We start from the raw sequence: 19908 nt of genomic DNA on the forward strand, positions 1-19908 counted from the left end.
ATGTGAAAGTAATAAATCTCCTGCTGTTGAGTAACAGATACTTGGTTTGGCTTGTTGCTTTTGTTTTCGGCAAACCCACAAAGGGGCAACGCCAACCCACATGATCCAGAAAGGAGAAAATAAGGCAAATGCTAAAGTATTGGAGTAATTTCTCTAGTAATGGACAGGTGCATGTGAGAGGAAGCCTTTTATTTCAAAGAAGAGACTATTTGAGATAATAGAGGAACATTTGGAAATCCATATATGTATATATTAGAAACTTAAAATGATTAAAACCAAATGTTTCGTGTTATTTCATCTCATTTTATTTTTTCTGACCATGGTGATCAATTGGTAACACCCATCTTGGCCATGATGGTGTTTGGGGAATCTGTTGGGTATTTGTCCATGTGCTGGTGTGAAACTAAAACTGTTTATTGTTTCCTTCTTTTTTTAAAAAATTAATTTTCTCTTTCGGTTTTATCACAGTAATACATGTACATGATAAAAATAAAATATTATTGAAGAATTTATACTGAAAAACAACAGCTGTCTGCCCCACTTCTCAATCTCACTTTCCAGAGGAAATAACTTTCCTTTATTTGGTAACAGGTTTAAAATCATTTTAAATAATTACTGATTTTTACCCTTATATTACTTTTAATTTTATTATATATCCCTTTGCTTTCTGATAAGTTACAATGGCAAGTTATCTGGTATGTAGCCTTCAAGTCTTTGTTTCTGTGTTTATACTGTACACACACACACACACACACAGAAGTAGCAGCCACTTCTTAGGAACTTTTCTTTTTAGTATTCTAGTAATTGTCTCCAGGCTTTCAATTTATATGCTGTTGCTGCCACTTCTTAGTTTCTCCATTTAAAAGACTATTCACTATCCATAATAAAAATGAGAATTTATCTATCCCTTCTGGGTTTTGATAGTTACTATTATAGCTTTATTTTTGGTTGCTTTTATGTTTCTGAATAATACACTTGAGGCTTTAGGTTTTTGTCCCATCAGTCTCATATAATCTCATGATGCCTATGCTATATTTACTCATTTCACGATTACTTACTAGATACCCACTATGGTGACAGGCACTATTCTAAGTTCTCAGTGAACAAACAAAGATCTCAGCCTCATTGGCACTTACATTCAACTGAGGAGCTGGATGTTGAGACATTTAGATTATACTGGAGCCAGTGATAAGTCCGAGAGGAGCTAACCCACATCAGAGGTAAGGAGCAGCGGCTGTGCTTTGCTGGAGCAGCCGTGAAGAGATACCCCACGTCCAAGGTAAGAGAAACCCAAGTAAGACGGTAGGCAGTGAGAGAGGGGATCAGAGGGCAGACAGACTGAAACCACAATCACAGAAAACTAGTCAATCTGAAAACACGGACCACAGCCTTGTCTAACTCAATGAAACTAAGCCATGCTGTGTGGGGCCACCCAAGATGACCAGGTCGTGGTGGAGAGGTCTGACAGAATGCGGTCCACTGGAGAAGGGAATGGCAAATGACTTCAGTATTCTTGCCTTGAGAACCCCATGAACAGTATGAAAAGACAAAAAGATAGGACACTGAAAGATGAACTCCCCAGGTTGGAAGGTGCCCAGTATGCTACTGGAGATCAGTGTAGAAATAACTCCAGAAAGAATGAAGGGATGGAGCCAAAGCAAAAACAACACCCAGTTGTGAATGGGACTGGTGATGGAAGCAGGGTTCGATGGTGTAAAGAGCAATATTCCATAGGAACCTGGAATGTTAGGTCCATGAATCAAGGCAAATTGGAAGTGGTCAAACAGGAGACGGTAAGAGTGAACATCGACATCCTAGGAATCACTGAACTAAGATAGACTGGAATGGGTGAATTTAACTCAGATGACCATTATATCTACTACTGTGGGCAGGAATCCCTTAGAAGAAATGGAGTAGCCATCATAGTCAACAAAAGAGTCCGAAATTCAGTACTTGGATGCAATCTCAAAAACAACAGAATGATCTCTGTTCGTTTCCAAGGCAAACCATTCAATACCACAGTAATCCAAGTCTATGGCCTGACCAGTAATGCTGAAGAAGCTGAAGTTGAAGAGTTCTGTGAAGATCTACAAGACCTTCTAGAACTAACACCCCAAAAAGATGTCCTTTTCATTATAGGGGAATGGATGCAAAAGTAGGAAGTCAAGAAACACCTAAAGTAACATGTAAATTTGGCCTTGGAGTACAGAAGGAAGCAGGGCAAAGGCTAATAGAGTTTTGCCAAGAGAAGGCACTGGTCATAGCAAACACCCTCTTCCAACAACATAAGAGAAGACTCTACACATGGACATCACCAGATGGTCGACACCGAAATCAAATTGATTATATTCTTTGCAGCCAAAGATGGAGAAGCTCTATACAGTCAGCAAAAGCAAGACCGGGAGCTGACTGTGACTCAGATCATGAACTCCTTATTGCCAAATTCAGACTTAAATTGAAGAAAGTGGAGAAAACCACTAGACCATTCAGGTATGACCTAAATAAAATCCCTTATGACTATACAGTGGAAGTGAGAAATAGATTTAACAGACTAGATCTGATAGACAGAGTGCCTGTTAAACTATGGATGGATGTATGTGACATTGTACAGTAGACAGGAATCAAGACCATCCCCAAGAAAAGAAATGCAAAAAAGCAAAATGGCTGTCTGGGGAGGCCTTACAAATAGCTGTGAAAAGAAGAGAAGCGAAAAGCAAAGCAGAAAAGGAAAGATATACCCATTTGAATGCAGAGTTCCAAAGAATAGCAAGAAGAGATAAGAAAGCCTTCTTCAGCGATCAATGCAAAGAAATAGAGGAAAACAAAAGAATGGGAAAGACTGGAGATCTCTTCAAGAAAATTAGAGATACCAAGGGAAAATTTCATGCAAAGATGGGCTCAATAAAGGACAGAAATGGTATGGACCTAACAGAAGCAGAAGATATTAAGAAAAAGTGGCAAGAATACACAGAAGAACTGTACAAAAAAGATCTTCACGACCCAGATAATCACGATGGTGTGATCACTCACCTAGAGCCAGACATCCTGGAATGTGAAGTCAAGTGGGCCTTCGGAAGCATCACTATGAACAAAGCTTGCAGAGGTGATGGAATTCCAGTTGAGCTATTTCAAATCCTGAAAGATGATGCTGTGAAAGTGCTGCACTCAATATGCCAGCAAATTTGGAAAACTCAGCAGTGGCCACGGGACTGGAAAAGGTCAGTTTTCATTCCAATCCCAAATAAAGGCAATGCCAAAGAATGCTCATATTACCACACCATTGCACTCATTTCACACGCTAGTAAAGTAATGCTTAAAATTCTCCAAGCCAGGCTTCAGCAATATGTGATTCATGAACTTCCAGATGTTCAAGCTGGTTTTAGAAAAGACAGAGGAACCAGAGATCAAATTGCCAACATCCATTGGATCATCGAAAAAGCAAGAGAATTCCAAAAAACCATCTATCTCTGCTTTATTGACTATGCCAGAGCCTTTGACTGTGTGGATCACAATAAACTGTGGAAAACTCTGAAAGAGATGGGAATCCCAGGCCACCTGACCTGCCTCTTGAGAAACCTGTATGCAGGTCAGGCAGCAACAGGTAGAACTGGACATGGAACAACAGACTGGTTCCAAATAGGTAAAGGAGTACATCAAGGCTGTATATTGTCACCCTGTTTATTTAACTTGTATGCAGAGTACATCATGAGCAACGCTGGGCTGGAAGAAGCACAAGTTGGAATCAGATTGCCAGGAGAAATATCAAGAACCTCAGATATGCAGATGACACCACCCTTATGACAGAAAGTGAAGAAGAACTAAAGAGCCTCTTGATGAAAGTGAAAGAGGAGAGTGAAAAAATTGGTTTAAAGCTCAACATTCAGAAAACAAAGATCATGGCATCTGGTCCCATCACTTCATGGGAAATAGATGGGGAAACAGTGGAAACAGTGGATGACTTTATTTTTCTAGGCTCCAAAATCACTGCAGATGGTGATTGCAGCCATGAAATTAAAAGACGCTTACTCCTTGGAAGGAAAGTTATGACCAACCTAGACAGTATATTATAAAGCAGAGACATTACTTTGCCAACAAAGGTCCATCTAGTCAAGGCTATGGTTTTTCCAGTAGTCATGTATGGATGTGAGAGTTGGACTAGAAAGAAAGCTGAGCGCCAAAGAATTGATGCTTTTGAACTGTGGTGTTGGAGAAGACTCTTGAAAGTCCCTTGGACTCCAAGGAGATCCAACCAGTCCATTCTGAAGGAGGTCAGTCCTGGTGTCATTGGAAGGACTGATGTTGAGGTTGAAACTCCAATACTTTGGTCACCTGATGGCGAGGGCTGACTCATTTGAAAATCCCTGATGCTGGGAAAGATTGAGGGCAGGAGGAGAAGGAGATGACAGAGGATGAGATGGTTGGATGGCATCACCGACTCGATGGACATGGGTTTGGGTGGACTCTGGGAGTTGGTGATGGACAGGCAGGCCTGGCATTCAAGGGGTCGCAAAGGGTTGGACACGACTGAGCGAGTGAACAGAACTGAGGAATAAGTTCAATGAAAAAGATAAGTAGAAGAAGGTAAAAAGGGATCAGTAGTCAGACAGGCAGGAGTAACAATTTTAAACAGTGTGTTCAGATTTGGCCTCATTGAGAGGTGTGTGTGGGCACGTGCTAAGTCACTTCATTCATGTCTGACTCTTTACAACCCTATGGACTATAGTCTCCAGGCTCCTCTGTCCGTGGAGTTCTCCAAGCAAGAATACTAGAGTGGGTTACCATGCCCTCCTCCAAGGAATCTTCCCAACTCAGGGATCAAACTGTATTTCTTATGTCTACATTGGCAGGTGAGTTCTTTACCACCAGCACCACATGACATTTGAGCAAAGACTGAAAGGCAGGGAGGGAGTTCTGCAAGTGAATTATTTTAGGGAAGAGCATTCTGGGCAGAGGAAATAACAAAAGCCCCCCAAAGCTGGAGTGTGCCTGGCACATTCAAGGATTGGCATGGAGGCTAGCATAGCTGAAATGGAGTGAGTAAAGGACAAGGTGATAGACAATGAGGTCTGAGAGATGACAGAGGATGAGATGATGTAGGGCCATATGGACCAATATAAGGACTTTCACTGTACTCTGGGTGCAATGGGAAGCCATTGCAGGGCTTTGGGCAGAGAAGTAACCGTGGTCTGACTTGTATTTAGAAGAATTTGTATAGCTTGTACGTTGAGAATAAGTATAGGAAGATGTTGGAAGCAGGGAGACTAGTTGGGGAGGCTCGAAAATCACTGCAGATGCTGACTGTAGCCACGAAATTTAAAGATGCTTGCTCTTTGGAAGAAAAACTGTCACAAACCTAGATAGCATATTGAAAAGCAGAGAAACCACTTTGCTGACAAAGGTCCATATAGTCAAAGTGAAAAATGAAAATGCAAGTCGCTCAGTTGTGTCTGACTCTTTGTGACCTCATGGACTATACAGGCCATGGCATTCTCTAGGCCAGAATACTGGCGGGGGTAGCCTTTCCCTTCTCCAGGGGATTTTTCCAACCCAGGGATCAAACCCAGGTCTCCCGCATTGCAGGCTGATTATTTACCAGCTGAGCCACAAGTGAAGCCCAAGAATATTGGAGTGGGTAGCCTATCCCTTCTCCAGCAGATTTTCCCAACCTAGGAATCATCTCCTATATTGCAGGCGGATTCTTTACCAACTGAGCTATCAGGGAAGCCCATATTAGTCAAAGCTATAGTTTTTTTCTAGTAGTCATGAACAGTGGGGCCATAAAGAAGGCTGAGCGCTGAAGAATTGATCCTTTTGAACTGTGGTGTTGGAGAAGACTCTTGAGAATCCCTTGGACAGCAAGGAGATCAAACCAGTCCATCCTACAGGAAATCGACCTGAATGTTCATTGGAAGGACTGGTGCTGAAGCTGAAGCTCCAATAATTTGGCCACCTGATGGAAAGAGCCAACTCATTGGAGAAGACCTGGATGCTGGGAAAGATTGAGGGCAGGAGGAGAAAGGCGGGACAGAGGACTAGATGGTTGAATGGCATCACCAATTCAATGGACATGAGTTTGAGTAAACCTCTGGGAGATGATGTAGGATAGGGAAACCTGGCATGCTGTAGTCTATGGGTTTGCAAAGGGTTGGACAGGACTGAGTGACTGAACAACAATACCTATTGCAGTAACCCAGGCAGAGGTGATGGGAGTTCTGAGCAGGGAGTGCTCATGGAATTGGTGAGAAGCAGTCACATTCTGGATTTACTTTGACGAGACTAGTAACTCCTTTTTTTTCAACTTTCTGCTCTTCTACCTGCCATACTCTGTCAACTATACTTCTGTTTTTACATTTATAAAGTTAATGCTAAGTTCATTTTTTATTTAACCCACCTTTCATGCATTTTAAAATAAATTTTTGTTATTAATTTTTAATATAGTATAGGTATAGTTATTTTATAATGTGTTTCTGTTGTACTTTAAAGTCAATCAGCTGTATGTTTACATATATCCCCTCTTTTTTGGATTTCCTTCCCATTTAGGAGTAAAGTTCCCAGTGCTACACAGTAAATCCTCATTAGTTATCTGTTCTATACACAGTATTAATAGTGTATATATGTCAATCCCATCTCACAATTCATCCCACCTCCTTGCTTGGTATCCATATGTTTGTTCTCTACATCTATGTCTCTATTCTGCTTTGCAAGTAAGATCTAATGTATTGTTTATAGGTTGATTCTGAAAGTTAAAATTCAACTTTTTTTCAGTTTATATTATCATGCTTACTTAATTATTGTTCATTGCAGAACCAAGTAATGTACACAAATTGTTTTTTTTTTTTCCAGAGGTCCAAGATCATGACATCTGGGCTCCTAGAAGAAGAATGTTCTAGTGTCCAAATTCAATCATTCTTTTATAATTTCATAAATTGTGTAAAATTTTCCCACATTTTATCTGAGTCCATATTTGAATCATGAGTTTTTAGAAATGCAATTTTTCTTTGTCTCCCTTGGAATTCCCAAAAGTTTTTCTTTTATCTTGTTAAAAAAAATATTTTCTTTACCATATTTCTGATTTCATCTATTTCCATGGTCATTCTATCTTTTGCAAAGACCATATTTCACTTTTCTTCTTGAAGACATTGTGCTTGAGGCCCATTGACTTCTTACTATGATTTAGATTGTTTTGTAAACAGTCTCACCCTGGAATTGTTTGTCATTAGACTCCTGGGTTAATTCTACTCTTTTTTATGTTCTACACCTCCTATTTGTTGGTTTACACCTCATTTCTCTGGAATATATATCTAAAAACCTGCATCATAAAAAACAGATGGGAGATTAAATCTCTGAGTACTTGTAAATCTGAAAATGTCTTTAGTATGCCTTTGTATTGATTTATAGTTTGGCAGAGCATGGACTTTTGTATTCAAACTTCCCTCCACCCCCAGAACTATGAAGGTATTGCTCCACTATCTTCTAGCACAGGACTTAATGATAAGAAGTTAGATGTTAGTTTATAATTGTTCCTTGGTTAGTGACTTTTTTCCTCTTCCTTTCTTTTGTTGCTGTTTAGTCCCAAAGTCATATCCGACTCTTTTGTGACCTCATGTACTGTAGCCCACCAGGCTCCTCTGTCCATGGGATTTTCCAGGCAAAAATACTGGAGTGGGTTGCCATTTCCTTTTCCAAGGGATTTTCCCCACACAGAGATTGAACCTGTGTCTCCCGCACACATCTCCTGTTTTGCAGGTGGATTCTTTACCACTGAGCCACCAGGGAAGCCCTCTTCCTTTCTAAAGGCTTTTAAAAATCTTCTCTTCTCATGTTCATTGTAGCTTTATTCATGATAGGCAAGATGTGGAAAGACCTTAATGTCCATTAATAGATTAAAAAATATAATAATACAATGGAATATTATTCAGCAGTAAAAGAAGGAAATTCTGCCAAATGTAACAACATGAATGAATCTTGAGGACATTATGCTAAGGGAAATAACTAGTCACAAAATGACAAATGCTGCAAGATTCCACTTATATTAGGTATCTAAAATAGTTAAATTCATAGAAGCAGAGAGTAGGATGGTGGTTACCAGAGGCTAGAGGGAGGGGAAAATGGGGAGCTGCTGTTCAATGGGTATAAAGTTTCAGTTATGCAAGATGAATGAATTCTAGAGATCTGCTCTACAACAGTGTGTCTGTAAGTTAACAATTTGCTAAAAAGGTAGATCTTGTATTATGTGTTCTTACCAAAATAAAAACCATTAATTAATTAATTTAAAATCTCAATATTTGTTGTTCTAAAGTTTTATGATGTTATGTCTGGATGGTCTTTTTTCATTCATTTTGCTTGGCAATCATTTCTCTCCTTTACTAGGAATACTTATGATCTTATGATTTTCTTTAACTGGAGGATATACACATGTATGTGCATGTTAGTTGTGTCTGACTCTTTGCACCCTACAGACTATAACCTGCCAGGCTCTGTCTGTCCATGGGATTCTTCAGGCAAGAATACTGGAGTGGGATGCCTCCTCCAGGGGATCTTCCCGACCGAGGGATTGAACCCAAGTCTCTTATGTCTCCAGCATCAGCAGGCGGGTTCTTTACTGCTAGTGTCACCTGGCAAGCCGGATATATATATATAATTAAAATTTCATATATGCATATATATGTCAACATATTCATATATATGTATAAACAAAACTTTGATTTTGCTCAAAACTTTAATTTTGCTTAAAAAATAAAAGTTTTTCTTATACACACACACATATATATAAGCAAAACTTTAATTATATACAGCATATGCTGTGAAGAGCTAAAAATTTGACTACTTGTTTTCTATTATTTTTTTCTTAACAAAGTGGGATTCACTGTAGTGAATATTTGATATTATGTGATTATCTAAGTGTTTTTTAAAAATTAGAATGAAATCTAGTGCAACCTTGGTTATTGAATGGATTTGTTTGGAAAGTTGTATTTTATTTGTATTTTTAAAAAATCAGAGTGGTTATGAACTTGACTGATTTATTCAACTTTTCATTATGTTGTTTGTTATAGTTACAATTGTGACCCATAGAGACTTACATTGACTAATATGATAAATTCCACACGTGTTTTATTTTCAGGTGAATTGTGTAAACTTTATCCTTATTGAAGCTTGTATGTTAAATCAATGTTGTAGCCTCATACCACTTCTTGAGAAGGAAGTTCCAATTTGAAATTGTATTTCCTGTAAATGAAGCACAGTTCTTAGCTAAATAAAAGATTGATGACATCTTTTGAACCATTTCCTCTTTACTATGTCTTGTTAAAATAAAATCTGTTAAGTCCTTTTGAAGAACTCTATGAGGGGTTCCAATAAACCATCTATTACAGTTAGCAGAATTAATTAGTATATTTTTTTCTACTGCCATTTTTGATCCAAATCCAAGCTACTCAGCCTATCTGTAATTTTTCTGAGAATATTAGTATGTATCATCTTTACATTGCTCAGTAAACATTCTAATAAGTTCATTTAGTGACTGAAAGCCCTCCTTGCATTTACTGGGTGAGAACTAATCATCTGTTGCTTCTAGACAAATATATATACTAATATACATATTAATATATATATTAATTCTTCCCTTTTTTTTTGAACTTCTATTTGCTGGATATTGGACCTTCTGGATTTTGTTTCATGTTTTCTCTAAAGTTTTCTTGCATTATGTCTTTTGCTTTATGTTCTAGGAGAGGTCCTAAACTTTGTTTTTCAAGTCTCTACTGATTTTTAAAACTTCAGCAATCATATGCTTAATTTCCAAGAAGTCTTTCTCATTTTGGATTTTTATTCTGGTGTGTGGGAGAGATCAGGATGAGAGGTCGGAGCATTCAATTCTAACTTTCTGGAAGCAGTAAATTTTCAAATCTCTCTGCTGATGCTAATTTAAAAATTTTAAAGTTTCTATGTCTATTCCATAGATAGTCTGTGCTTTTCTGTTGAGAGCAGTACTATTTATGTTGGTCTTTCTCTTTTGTAAAATTTTTTGATGTGGACCATTTTTAAGCCTTTATTGAATTTGTTATAATATTGCTTTTATGTTTTGGTTTTTTGGCTGCAAGGCATGTGGGATGTTAACTTCCTAACCAGGGATCAAACCCACAACCCCTGCATTGGAAGGCAAAGTCTCAACCAGTAGCACGCCAGGGGAGTCCCCTGGTCTTTCTCCTTTAATGATGTTTGTTTTCTTTCTTGTGATCTTGTGGTCTTAAGTTGCGCATCATATTTACAAATGGGACTGTTCTAGATAGCTTGGGGGAGTTTCTCATTGTTGTGTATATAGGTGTGTACTCCAATGGGATAGCTCTGTGCATATAGAAGGGCTAACTGATTATTGCATTACCCAATAATCATTATTGCTTTGTGCAATATATGTTTGTTTCTTATCGTCACACAGTCCAATGCAAGTTTTTCTTATTGGAAGGTGGCTTTCTTCCTTGTGGTGATTTAGAGTCCCAGGCTTCTTCCATTGGTGCTGCCAGCATCACCTTGGGTCCTGGTGGCTTCTGCTTCCTGTTGCAGAAGGTTAAACTGAAAAGGAAACTGAAAAGGTACACCTGCTTTCTGAAAAGCTCTGGCCTGGAAGTGACACACATCCCTCCTATCCACATTCACTAGTTAGGGGACTACACCTGAGTCCAAAAGAGTCTGTAAAATGAAGTCTCTGGCTGGGCAGTGTCTTCCCAGAGGAAGTATCACACTAAGGAATGAGGAGCGCAAATTCTTGGTAGGCAGCCAGCTGCTGCCTCTATAAATAGACTTATCCACTGGTCGCCTTCATTTTAGGCTAAGAATGCTGGAGTCTTTTAGCTTTTGTGGGGGAGATTTGGCACTCCAAAATGCAAGAACGGGGAGAGCTTTACTTGTGACCCTGGCATCAGCTTTAGCATTCCTAATTTGCTGCATTTTATTCAATTTTTCAAGATAAGAAATGTTTTTTGGGTGGTTAGGGGCAGAAGTCAAATGCTAGTTGGTATTCCATGCATTTAGGAATGGTAGAAGAGGGGAGGGAGTGTAGGCAGGTGTCTGGCACAGTCTTGTACTATGTACTAGACACATTTTCAAGCAGTCCTTCTGGTGTAGCACCCCCCTGCCTCCTGTCCCCGAGGTACCTGCCACTCCACCTGAAGCGTCTGTGGGTTTCTGCCATGGAGAGTGACCCCTCTTCCACTGACATTTCCTTCCTGCATATTCTGTGCTACCCACTTTTTCTTATCTAACCACAGGCTTCTAGGCTTTTTCGATCTTCCACATATTTGTTTTAACCCCTCATCCACTAGCAACTTTTCTGTTCTCTGTATCACTCCAGGTTTGTTCCTGTGTTATCATTAAGTCTCAGAAGGTAGGGAGGTAGAGAAGATAAAGGTTTTCACTGGATTTACTGTACTGAACCTGAAGCCCTGAGACCTGTTTCTTGAGGAAAATCCCGAGTTTCCCTGGAGGAACCATTGGAGTATTTGTCCTGGTTTCTATGTCAAGTCTTTAATCTTCTTAAGAAATCTAACCTTACTATCTTCTCACTTGTTTTTAAAACATGTATAGATCTAGCAACTCAGGATATTAGTTTTCTGTATTCTCATCAGTGAAACATAAGCTGACAGACTGCCATCCCCTATCTACTTAATGGCCAGGTGGGAGGGTGGTATTTGGGGAGGCAGGTTTGAAAGATAGCTGTTTCAGTTTCTCTTCTGTTTAACGTCTCTCCTTGGAATAAGCTGGAACAACCAACCACTGTGCTTGTGTTATCGTGGCCCTTCCACAACTGCCTTGGCTGAGTTGTGTCAGTGTTCTGGCCCTCACTGTAACAGAATGAGTGATGAGAAGCAGGTTTTCCTGTTATTGCAATTACTTTAGGAACTTTCAAAGGACATTATCTTCTCCATTTACTCAGTGAGACATGTTTTTAAACAACTCACTGCTACAAAACACTTGGGTTCTCTAGAGAACCTGGTGTATTTTCTCCCTTCTGATAATGAGAATGGTGCAAGGGACTATACTTCCCTTTTATCATCTTTTATCATTTCAGCATTATCTGATCTTGATTTTCTATTCTATCTTAAAAATGTGACGGTCTCTGAGATAACGCAAGTTCAGACAGAACTTAGTTGACAGTTGGTTCCCATCCTCCACCCAGCTACAGTTCTCAACTAGGCATCAGTAGTATCTTCTGAGGAGTGGGTCAGAAAATGACTGCTTTGTGATTATTTGGGGCTTTCTCAGTTCAGTGTATGGTGCACATTTCCTAAGAATTGGTTTTCTTACACGTCATGTTGTTTAATCGCTTAGTCATGTCCGACTCTTTTGTGACCCAATGGACAAGAAAGCAGAGACATTACTTTGTCAACCAAGCTCCGTCTAGTCAAGGCTATGGTTTTTCCAGTAGTCATGTATGGATGTGAGAGTGATTTTCTGTTGTTTAAGCCACCCAGTTTTTGGTAATTTGTTAGTTTGTTATGGTACATAAATTGAGCAGCTAATGAGTGCTCTATAAATAACTGCCAACTGATATCCTTCTAAAGGGAGAATGCAATTCTGTAAAGATCTAAACAAGAGAGGGACTTCCACAATAATTTTAAACAAAACACTTTCTGATGAAGAACACTTTTCTTTTGGGAGAGAAAACACATTGGTATAAAATGCTTTACTATAGTTGTATTTTGAAAAGTTTTGATCTCATTAATATTACATATATGAATTATAGCCAAAGAAACTGACTTACACGAAAAGAATCAAATTTCATGCTTTAAAATGATGTTACTCACAGATAATACAAAGACTTTATCATTTATCTTGTGTCAATAGCCACAGCTGGCTTGATATGACCATTGCATTGGGTTTCATTAACTTGACCATTCTTGGAAAGATACTAAGGCAGAATTTATTTTCAACACTTATGAGGAAAAAAAGCTGATGCAGTACATTTTTTCAGTTGATGAGCTTTCATGATATTATAGGACATAGAAGAAAAAAATATAAAAAAGAATGAGAAATAAAACATAACTGAAAATTGTTATTTATTTCACTAAATTTTTTCCAAATAATAATATATTTGATTCAGAATGACTTTATATGCTTTGTATATTCATAGCAAAGTATGTCAATGAGTCTGGGGAAAAGTGTTTAATTGAATAAATTCTAGAAAAATGCCTACAACGTGGTCCATAAAAGCATTTTAGGCTGTTATTCTGATATTCTATCACCCTCTACTGATCAGTGAGCCAAATTACATTTAGCCTTTTTCCCACTCCAAAGTGGATTTCTTCTTGGAAGACAAAAAAAAAAATTTTGTTCACTGCTAAATCTATAAAATCTATTCACTAATTTAAGAAAAAATATTGAAACTAAGTATATCAAATATCATTTGTTTATGTCTTTATCATTAGTCTGTGAGCTTCTCCAGGAAAGTCAAAGACTCATTATATTCCTAGTGGTTAGTATACTACTTAGCACAGTAAATTCAGTAAATGTTGGATAAATGGTATGTTGAGGTAATTTGCACAGTTATAGCACTCTTCATTTATCATTATTTTATAAAGTTGTTTTATAATTAACATTAATGTCTAAACAGTGTCTAACTAGTCAGCATATATTAAAAAGCAGAGACATTACTTTGTCAACAAAGGTCTGTCTAGTCAAGGCTATGGTTTTTCCAGTAGTCATGTATAGATGTGAGAGTTGGACTGTGAAGAAAGCTGAATGCCGAAGAATTGATGCTTTTGAACTGTGGTGTTGGAGAAGACTCTTGAGAGTCCCTTGGACTCTCAAGGAGAGCCAACCAGTCCATCCTAAAGGAGATCAGTCCTGGGTGTTCATTGGAAGGACTGATGTTGAGGTTGAAACTCCAATACTTTGGCCACCTGATGGGAAGAGCTGACTCATTTGAAAAGACCATGATGCTGGGAAAGATTGAGGGCAGGAGGAGAAGGGGACGACAGAGGATGAGATGGTTGGATGGCATCACTGACTCAATGGACATGAGTTTGGGTAAACTCTGGGAGTTGGTGATGGACAGGGAGGCCTGGTGTGCTGCAATTCATGGGATCGCAAAGAGCTGGACACGACTGAATGACTGAACTGAACTGAGTGCATGTGTGTTCAGTCGTGTCCGACTCTTTGCAACTCTATGGACTGTAGCCTGCCAGGCTCCTCTGCCCATGGGATTCTCCATGCAAGAATACTGGAGTGGGTTGCTGTTTCCTCCTTCAGGGGATCTTCCCGACCCAGGGATTGAACCTGCATCTCTGGCATTTCCTGCACTACAGGCAGATTCTTTACCACTGAGCCACCTGGGAAGCCCCAATATCATCATTACATGGATTTATATAAAATTAGTAAAACCCTTTTCCAACCCATTGATTTCATTTAAAATGCTTAAGTTGTTTTAACTTCAATATATTTTAACAGTTTTAAACCTATGTTCATCATCATTTTGATTGTGATTTAATCTGGACATTTTTCTGGTTAACTGTTATTTTTATTAGTTGTGTATTATTAAAGATTTTGTTGTTGTTAGAATTGTCTGTGGGGGACAGGGCTGAAATGACAGATGGCTGAAGGGCTGAGTTTATTTCCATATCACATAGATAGTCCAGGGCTGACATGAAAGCTCCAGGATCCTGGTTCCTTTTGTCATATTGCTCAATCATGTATAAGCATGCATTAGCTGTGTATATTAAGCAAAATAAATAGGTGAAGAGCCTTTGGTAGAGTAGACTAAACTCCAAGGCATAGCAAAGTGGAGGTTGGTATATTAGTAGTTCTGATCAAAGATGCTGATCTAATGGGCTGGGTCCATTACAACTATGATGAGACTGGTGCCAGTTCTGGGCTACATGATATGCACATTAAGTTTCACAAGTGATATTCCATAAATTCATGACCACAAGTTGGTACTCAAAATGCCCCCAAATCTTAGCTAGTTTCTTTTGTAACACAGCCTTCCCATGCTCTACAATAACTATCATCTTCCATCTCTTCAAACTTCTGGCCCTCACATTCTCTTTTTCTGACTCTCTCTCCCTCACATCTTTTTTGTTAAGTGGTAAAGATAGATTTCCCCCAATTTTATTATATAATTGGCTTATAACTGCATAAAATTAAGGTGTACAAACAGAATGACTTAACTTTCATTTATTGTGAAATGATTACCATACTAAGTTTAGTTAACATCCACCATCTCATGGATTAAAAAAACAGAAAGAAAAAGAAGAAAGAAACACACTTTTCTTTCCTTGTGATGGGACTTCTTGGAATCTTTCAAATGAATCAATACAGCAGTATTAACTATAGCCATCATGTTGTATATTTCCCTTACGTCTTAACATCCTCATTTTCACCATTCCTTCATTCATTCATTGAAGAAATGGAAGTCATTCTTCAAAGAGCCTGGGTCCCCATCATCTTTCCATCATTGTTTCTACAAACTGTCAACAGAACTTGCACTTTTTATTATTGTTGTTGCTGCACTGGAGGAAGGGCATATAGAGCTGTAGTCAGCCACAGATAAGGAGTGAAGCTGCAGGCAACATGGAGCGCTGAATTCACTCAAGGTTATGGTTTTGCCAGATGAGTAAGGCAGTGGAAAAGGGACCAAAAATTTAAAGGGATATAAAAGGTATTGACCAAGACGATAGATTATAGAATCTAAGTGGAAGAAAAGAAAGGAATGATACAATGCGGTGAAGATACTGGCAAGATGAAAATATTAATAGATTGTAGGTCTCAGTGTGATTCCCTGTTAATTTTATTTGTCCATTTATTAGACTGTCTTCTTCATACCAATTTACAGGATTCCTTATATACTCTGAATACTATTTTTTGTTGTTTGTAAGCTTATCTTTTCTATCTGTAATTTGTTTTTTTCACTGTTTAAGTGATGAATTCTGATGCACATATGTTTTCAGTTTTGTCAAATTTGTGTTTTATGGCTTATACTTTTTATGTCTTGTTTTGGAACGCCTTTTCTATACTGAGATCACAAAGATATTCTTCCAGATTTTCTTCATAATATTTTCATGTTTCACATTTTACTTTTGCATCTACTTCACCTGGAATTTTATTTTTGTGCATATTATGATGAGGTGCTAGTGGTAGAGAACCCACCTGCCAGTGCCGGAGACATAAGAGACATGGGTTTGATCCCTGGATTGTGAAGTTCTCCTGGAGGAAGGCATGGCAACCCACTCCAGTATTCTTGCTTGGAGAATCCCATGGACAGAGAAGCCTGGTGGGCTACAGTCCACAGAGTCACAAAAGAGTCAGACACACTAAAGTGACTGAGCACGCATACACACAAGTTAAAGATCCATCCGTCTAGTCTTTAACTGTCCCCAATCTGGTTTGTGCCTCTCCAATTCACTAAAAATGCTGGTACATTTCTTGCCAAATCTGAAAGCTATTTTTCGGTCCCAGCTTTTAATTTTATTCAGTTTTCCAGTAGCAGATCTCTGCTTTGGTACTGTTTTGGTACTGTCTTAGCCCGGGAGTGCTGCTGTAACAGAATGTCATAGACTGGATGTCTTATAAATGAAGCTGGAAAGTCTAAGATCAAGGTACTGGCAGATTCAGTGTCTGGTGAGGGCCTAATTCCTGGCTTGTAGATGCTGTCTTCTAGCTGTGTCCTCACAGGGAGGAAGTAGCAAGGGATCTCTCCATAATCTTTTGTATAAGGGCACTAATCCCATGGGATCAAACCCAGGTCTCCTGCATTGCAGGCAGATTCTTAACTAACTGAGCCACCAGGGAAGCCCTACTAATGGGATAAAGACTTCTAAATCTCAGCTCATATTAAATTCAGATATGTACAGAAAATGTACTTTATTTACCTAAACTGGTCTTTCTCCTGACCCCACCTGTTAGATAATGGGGTGAAAAGTTAACCAAATATCTAATTTCTTTTAAAGCTTAGACTCAGAATTAGCCCCTTTAGATCAGTGGTCCCCAACTTTTTGGCACCAGGGACCAGTTTTGTGGAAGACTTTTTCTCCCGGACTGGGGCTGGGGGATGGTTTCTGGGTGATTCAAGTGCATTACATTTATTGTGGACTTTATTTCTACTATTATTACATCAGCCCCACCTCAGATCTTCAGGCATTAGATCCTGGAGGCTTTAGATTGTACCTACCTCCTTTTGGATTAAAAGTATTGACTAATTCTCCCCCTAAGAGTGCGTCTGGGGGTCAGAGGGAGGGATGTGGCTTACTTGTGAATTCTGCAGCATTGAGACTGAGGGACAAATGGCCTGCGCAGATTCCGAGAGCACACTGGTTGGCATCAGTTAGTCTCCTGTATGTGTTCAGTCCTGGTCTCCATTGTTCCACTGCTGTGTCTTCTCTGTTCTTTCGGTTTGAGCAGTGCTCCAGATGGCTTTCCTTGCCTGCTGCTGATTTTCTTGCCAGCCCGTCAACTAGCTCACTGGCCCATTGACTGGGTGATGGCTTCCATTATACTAGATAAATTTCTTTGTTCAATCACCGTCATTTTTGGTATACTTACTTAAATATTGTATATATGTGCAATTGTCAGTTCATGTTAAATATTAGAAAGCTTGTTTCCCCCCTTTTATAAATATAAAAAGAAGTCCTCATATTTTCTCCCTTGGTTACTAAGAGGTGTGAATTTCAACAACTCCATGGGAATGGGAGATGAAGCTTTGGCCTAGCAAAAGGAAGAGAGAGAACAGACCCAGGATAGCTTCATGAAGGCTGATCTCCATCAATCTCGGCTCTGAGCACAAAACCGAAAAAAAAAAAAAAAAAAATCTCCCCTAAAAATTCACAACCCTGGGGCTACCCTCAGTCAGTTTAGAGTTTGAATTAAGACTGTGCTGTCTGGGAATCCCCAGCCAGACATTAACCACAAAAAAGAAAAAAGAAAAAAAGAAGACTGGCAGAAGCAAACCCGGAACCAAGGGGACATTCCTCGCCCGCTGGCGCGGAATCCAGAGGCGTCGGACCACGCGTTCCAGGGGCAGTTACTACACTGCCCGCAGGGCCGCCCCCTTGGAGGCTCCCGGCTCGGCCTGCGGGTCGGGCTTTCCCACTTCCCGGGGTTCCCTTGGCGCTGCGTTGACCATGCTGCGCGGCCTAGGGGGCTTCCTGCCGCCCATCGTGGCTGGCCAGGAACACGAGTTCGACAGCCTTTTCGAAGAGCTCTTCCAGAAGCTGGGCCGCCGCGGGGACGGGACGGTGGACATCGCGGAACTGCAGGAAGGACTGGAGGCCCTGGGCTTCTCTCCAGGCGGGGAGGAGGAGGTGGGCCTTGGTGCGTTCAGGCCTCAGGGAGCGTGCAGGGCCGGAGGCTCTGCAGGCGTGATATGGGGGTGGGGGCGGAGAAGACCCCCTTATCTCGTTGGGGCCCAGTCCCCAGACGTTTTTTGGTGTGAGCTGCTTCACCAGAGACAGCCCGGTGGTGGAACAGTTTTCCACACGTTTCTGTCCTATGAGTGAGCTGCTCAGGTGAAACTGTGTAGCAGTCTTACCTAAAAATAGGGTCCAAGCCATCAAAACACAAAAGGTTCGCTAGGCGTTCCTACAGGTTAATGGAACCCCGGCAGGAAGCCTAATGCCTGGGCCTGGGCGCAAATTCGTTTCGCTCTTGGAAACTCCAAGAGTTCGTCTTGATGGCTCCTCCTGAGCTCTACCCAAGGGCGTCCCATAGCTTGGGAAGTGGGGCTGGCACTGAAGGGCGCCCCGCTAAGGCCTTTGGGAATTCCCTGTGTGTGCACTTGCTACTCAGAATACTGCAGTGGGTTGCCATTTCCTTCTCCAGGGGATCTTCCAGATCCAGGGATTGAACCCACATGCTTTGCCACTCCTTCATTGGCAGGCAGATGCTTTACACTGAGCCACCTGGGAAACCCCAGTTAAAACCAATACTTGCCCGTTTAACCCTACACTTAGAAGTCGCTGTACTGCGCTACACCTTAAACCGTAGAGTTATCCTTAAGCTCAACACATGACAATATCAGTACTCACTATTGTATTCATTTCCACAACTGTACGTTTAACTAGCTGACTTACAGTAAAAATAAAGTCTTTGTTTTACTTAAAGCTTCTCTAAGAGACTAGTGGCTTCAGCAGCACCACGGGAACACGTGTGCACATGAGTTTGTAAAGGGGACAGTACACCAGGCTTTATAGAAATCTTTTCCTTGCGAGGCGACTGAATTACATTCAAGTACGGGAAATAGTATTTAATAAGTTTCCATCTGGTAGGCTTGAATTGAATGATGGATGTGAGAGCAGAGAACACTGAATCTAGAAAAACCATACAGTCAGCACGGTAACATGTAGTTTATGCACCGTAGTTCTTAGGATTTATACAGTGTATACCAGAGAAATGGGGGATGGATTAATGCTATCTAACATTTTTGTTATGGAAACTGATGGTTTGATCCCTAAAGCCCAACCAACCACAGATTCCAGTCCTAATTTTATATAACATGTATTGCTTTCACTGGATTCTGTGTGTCCAAGGCTTTTTGTTGCACTCACTTTGTGTTACACAGAATCAGCAAACAAACTGATGAAGTTATGCTTTCTTTCAGAATGCAGCCCCAGAATCTTGTTATTCCATCTCTCTTCTCAGGCAAGAGCTGGGTCTTCTGCTTTAGCAGCTTGTCAGTTTTATCTTCTATCCGTTTATCCCAGTGGTTCTCAACTAGGGGTGATTTTGTCCCTCAGAGACATATGACATTTTGCATGGTTGTGACACTGGGGGATGTATGTGTGTGATGTGAAGGATGTAGTGAGTCAGTCAGTCAATCAGTCAGTTCAGTTGCTCAGTCGTGTCCGACTATTTGCGACCCCATGAACCGTAGCATGCCAGGCCTCCCTGTCCATCACCAGTTCCTGGAGTCCACCCAAACCTATGTCC

At 40.1% G+C, this 19908-nt stretch overlaps 1 protein-coding gene across 1 annotated transcript in view; it reads left to right on the forward strand.

Moving 5' to 3' along the window:
* Positions 1-18092: 18092 nt before the first annotated feature.
* The window catches only part of LOC112585773 (calcium-binding mitochondrial carrier protein SCaMC-1), a 64213-nt gene continuing 62397 nt past the window's right edge, over positions 18093-19908 (forward strand). Inside the window, exons 1-2 of the mRNA XM_044945441.2 lie at positions 18093-18475; positions 19580-19754. Coding sequence (XP_044801376.2) covers positions 18105-18475; positions 19580-19754 — 546 coding nt within the window. The 5' untranslated portion in view covers positions 18093-18104. The remainder of the gene's footprint in view (positions 18476-19579; positions 19755-19908) is intronic.

The sequence above is a fragment of the Bubalus bubalis genome, chromosome 6 (assembly GCF_019923935.1).
Source record: "Bubalus bubalis isolate 160015118507 breed Murrah chromosome 6, NDDB_SH_1, whole genome shotgun sequence".
Classification (NCBI taxonomy): domain Eukaryota; kingdom Metazoa; phylum Chordata; class Mammalia; order Artiodactyla; family Bovidae; genus Bubalus; species Bubalus bubalis.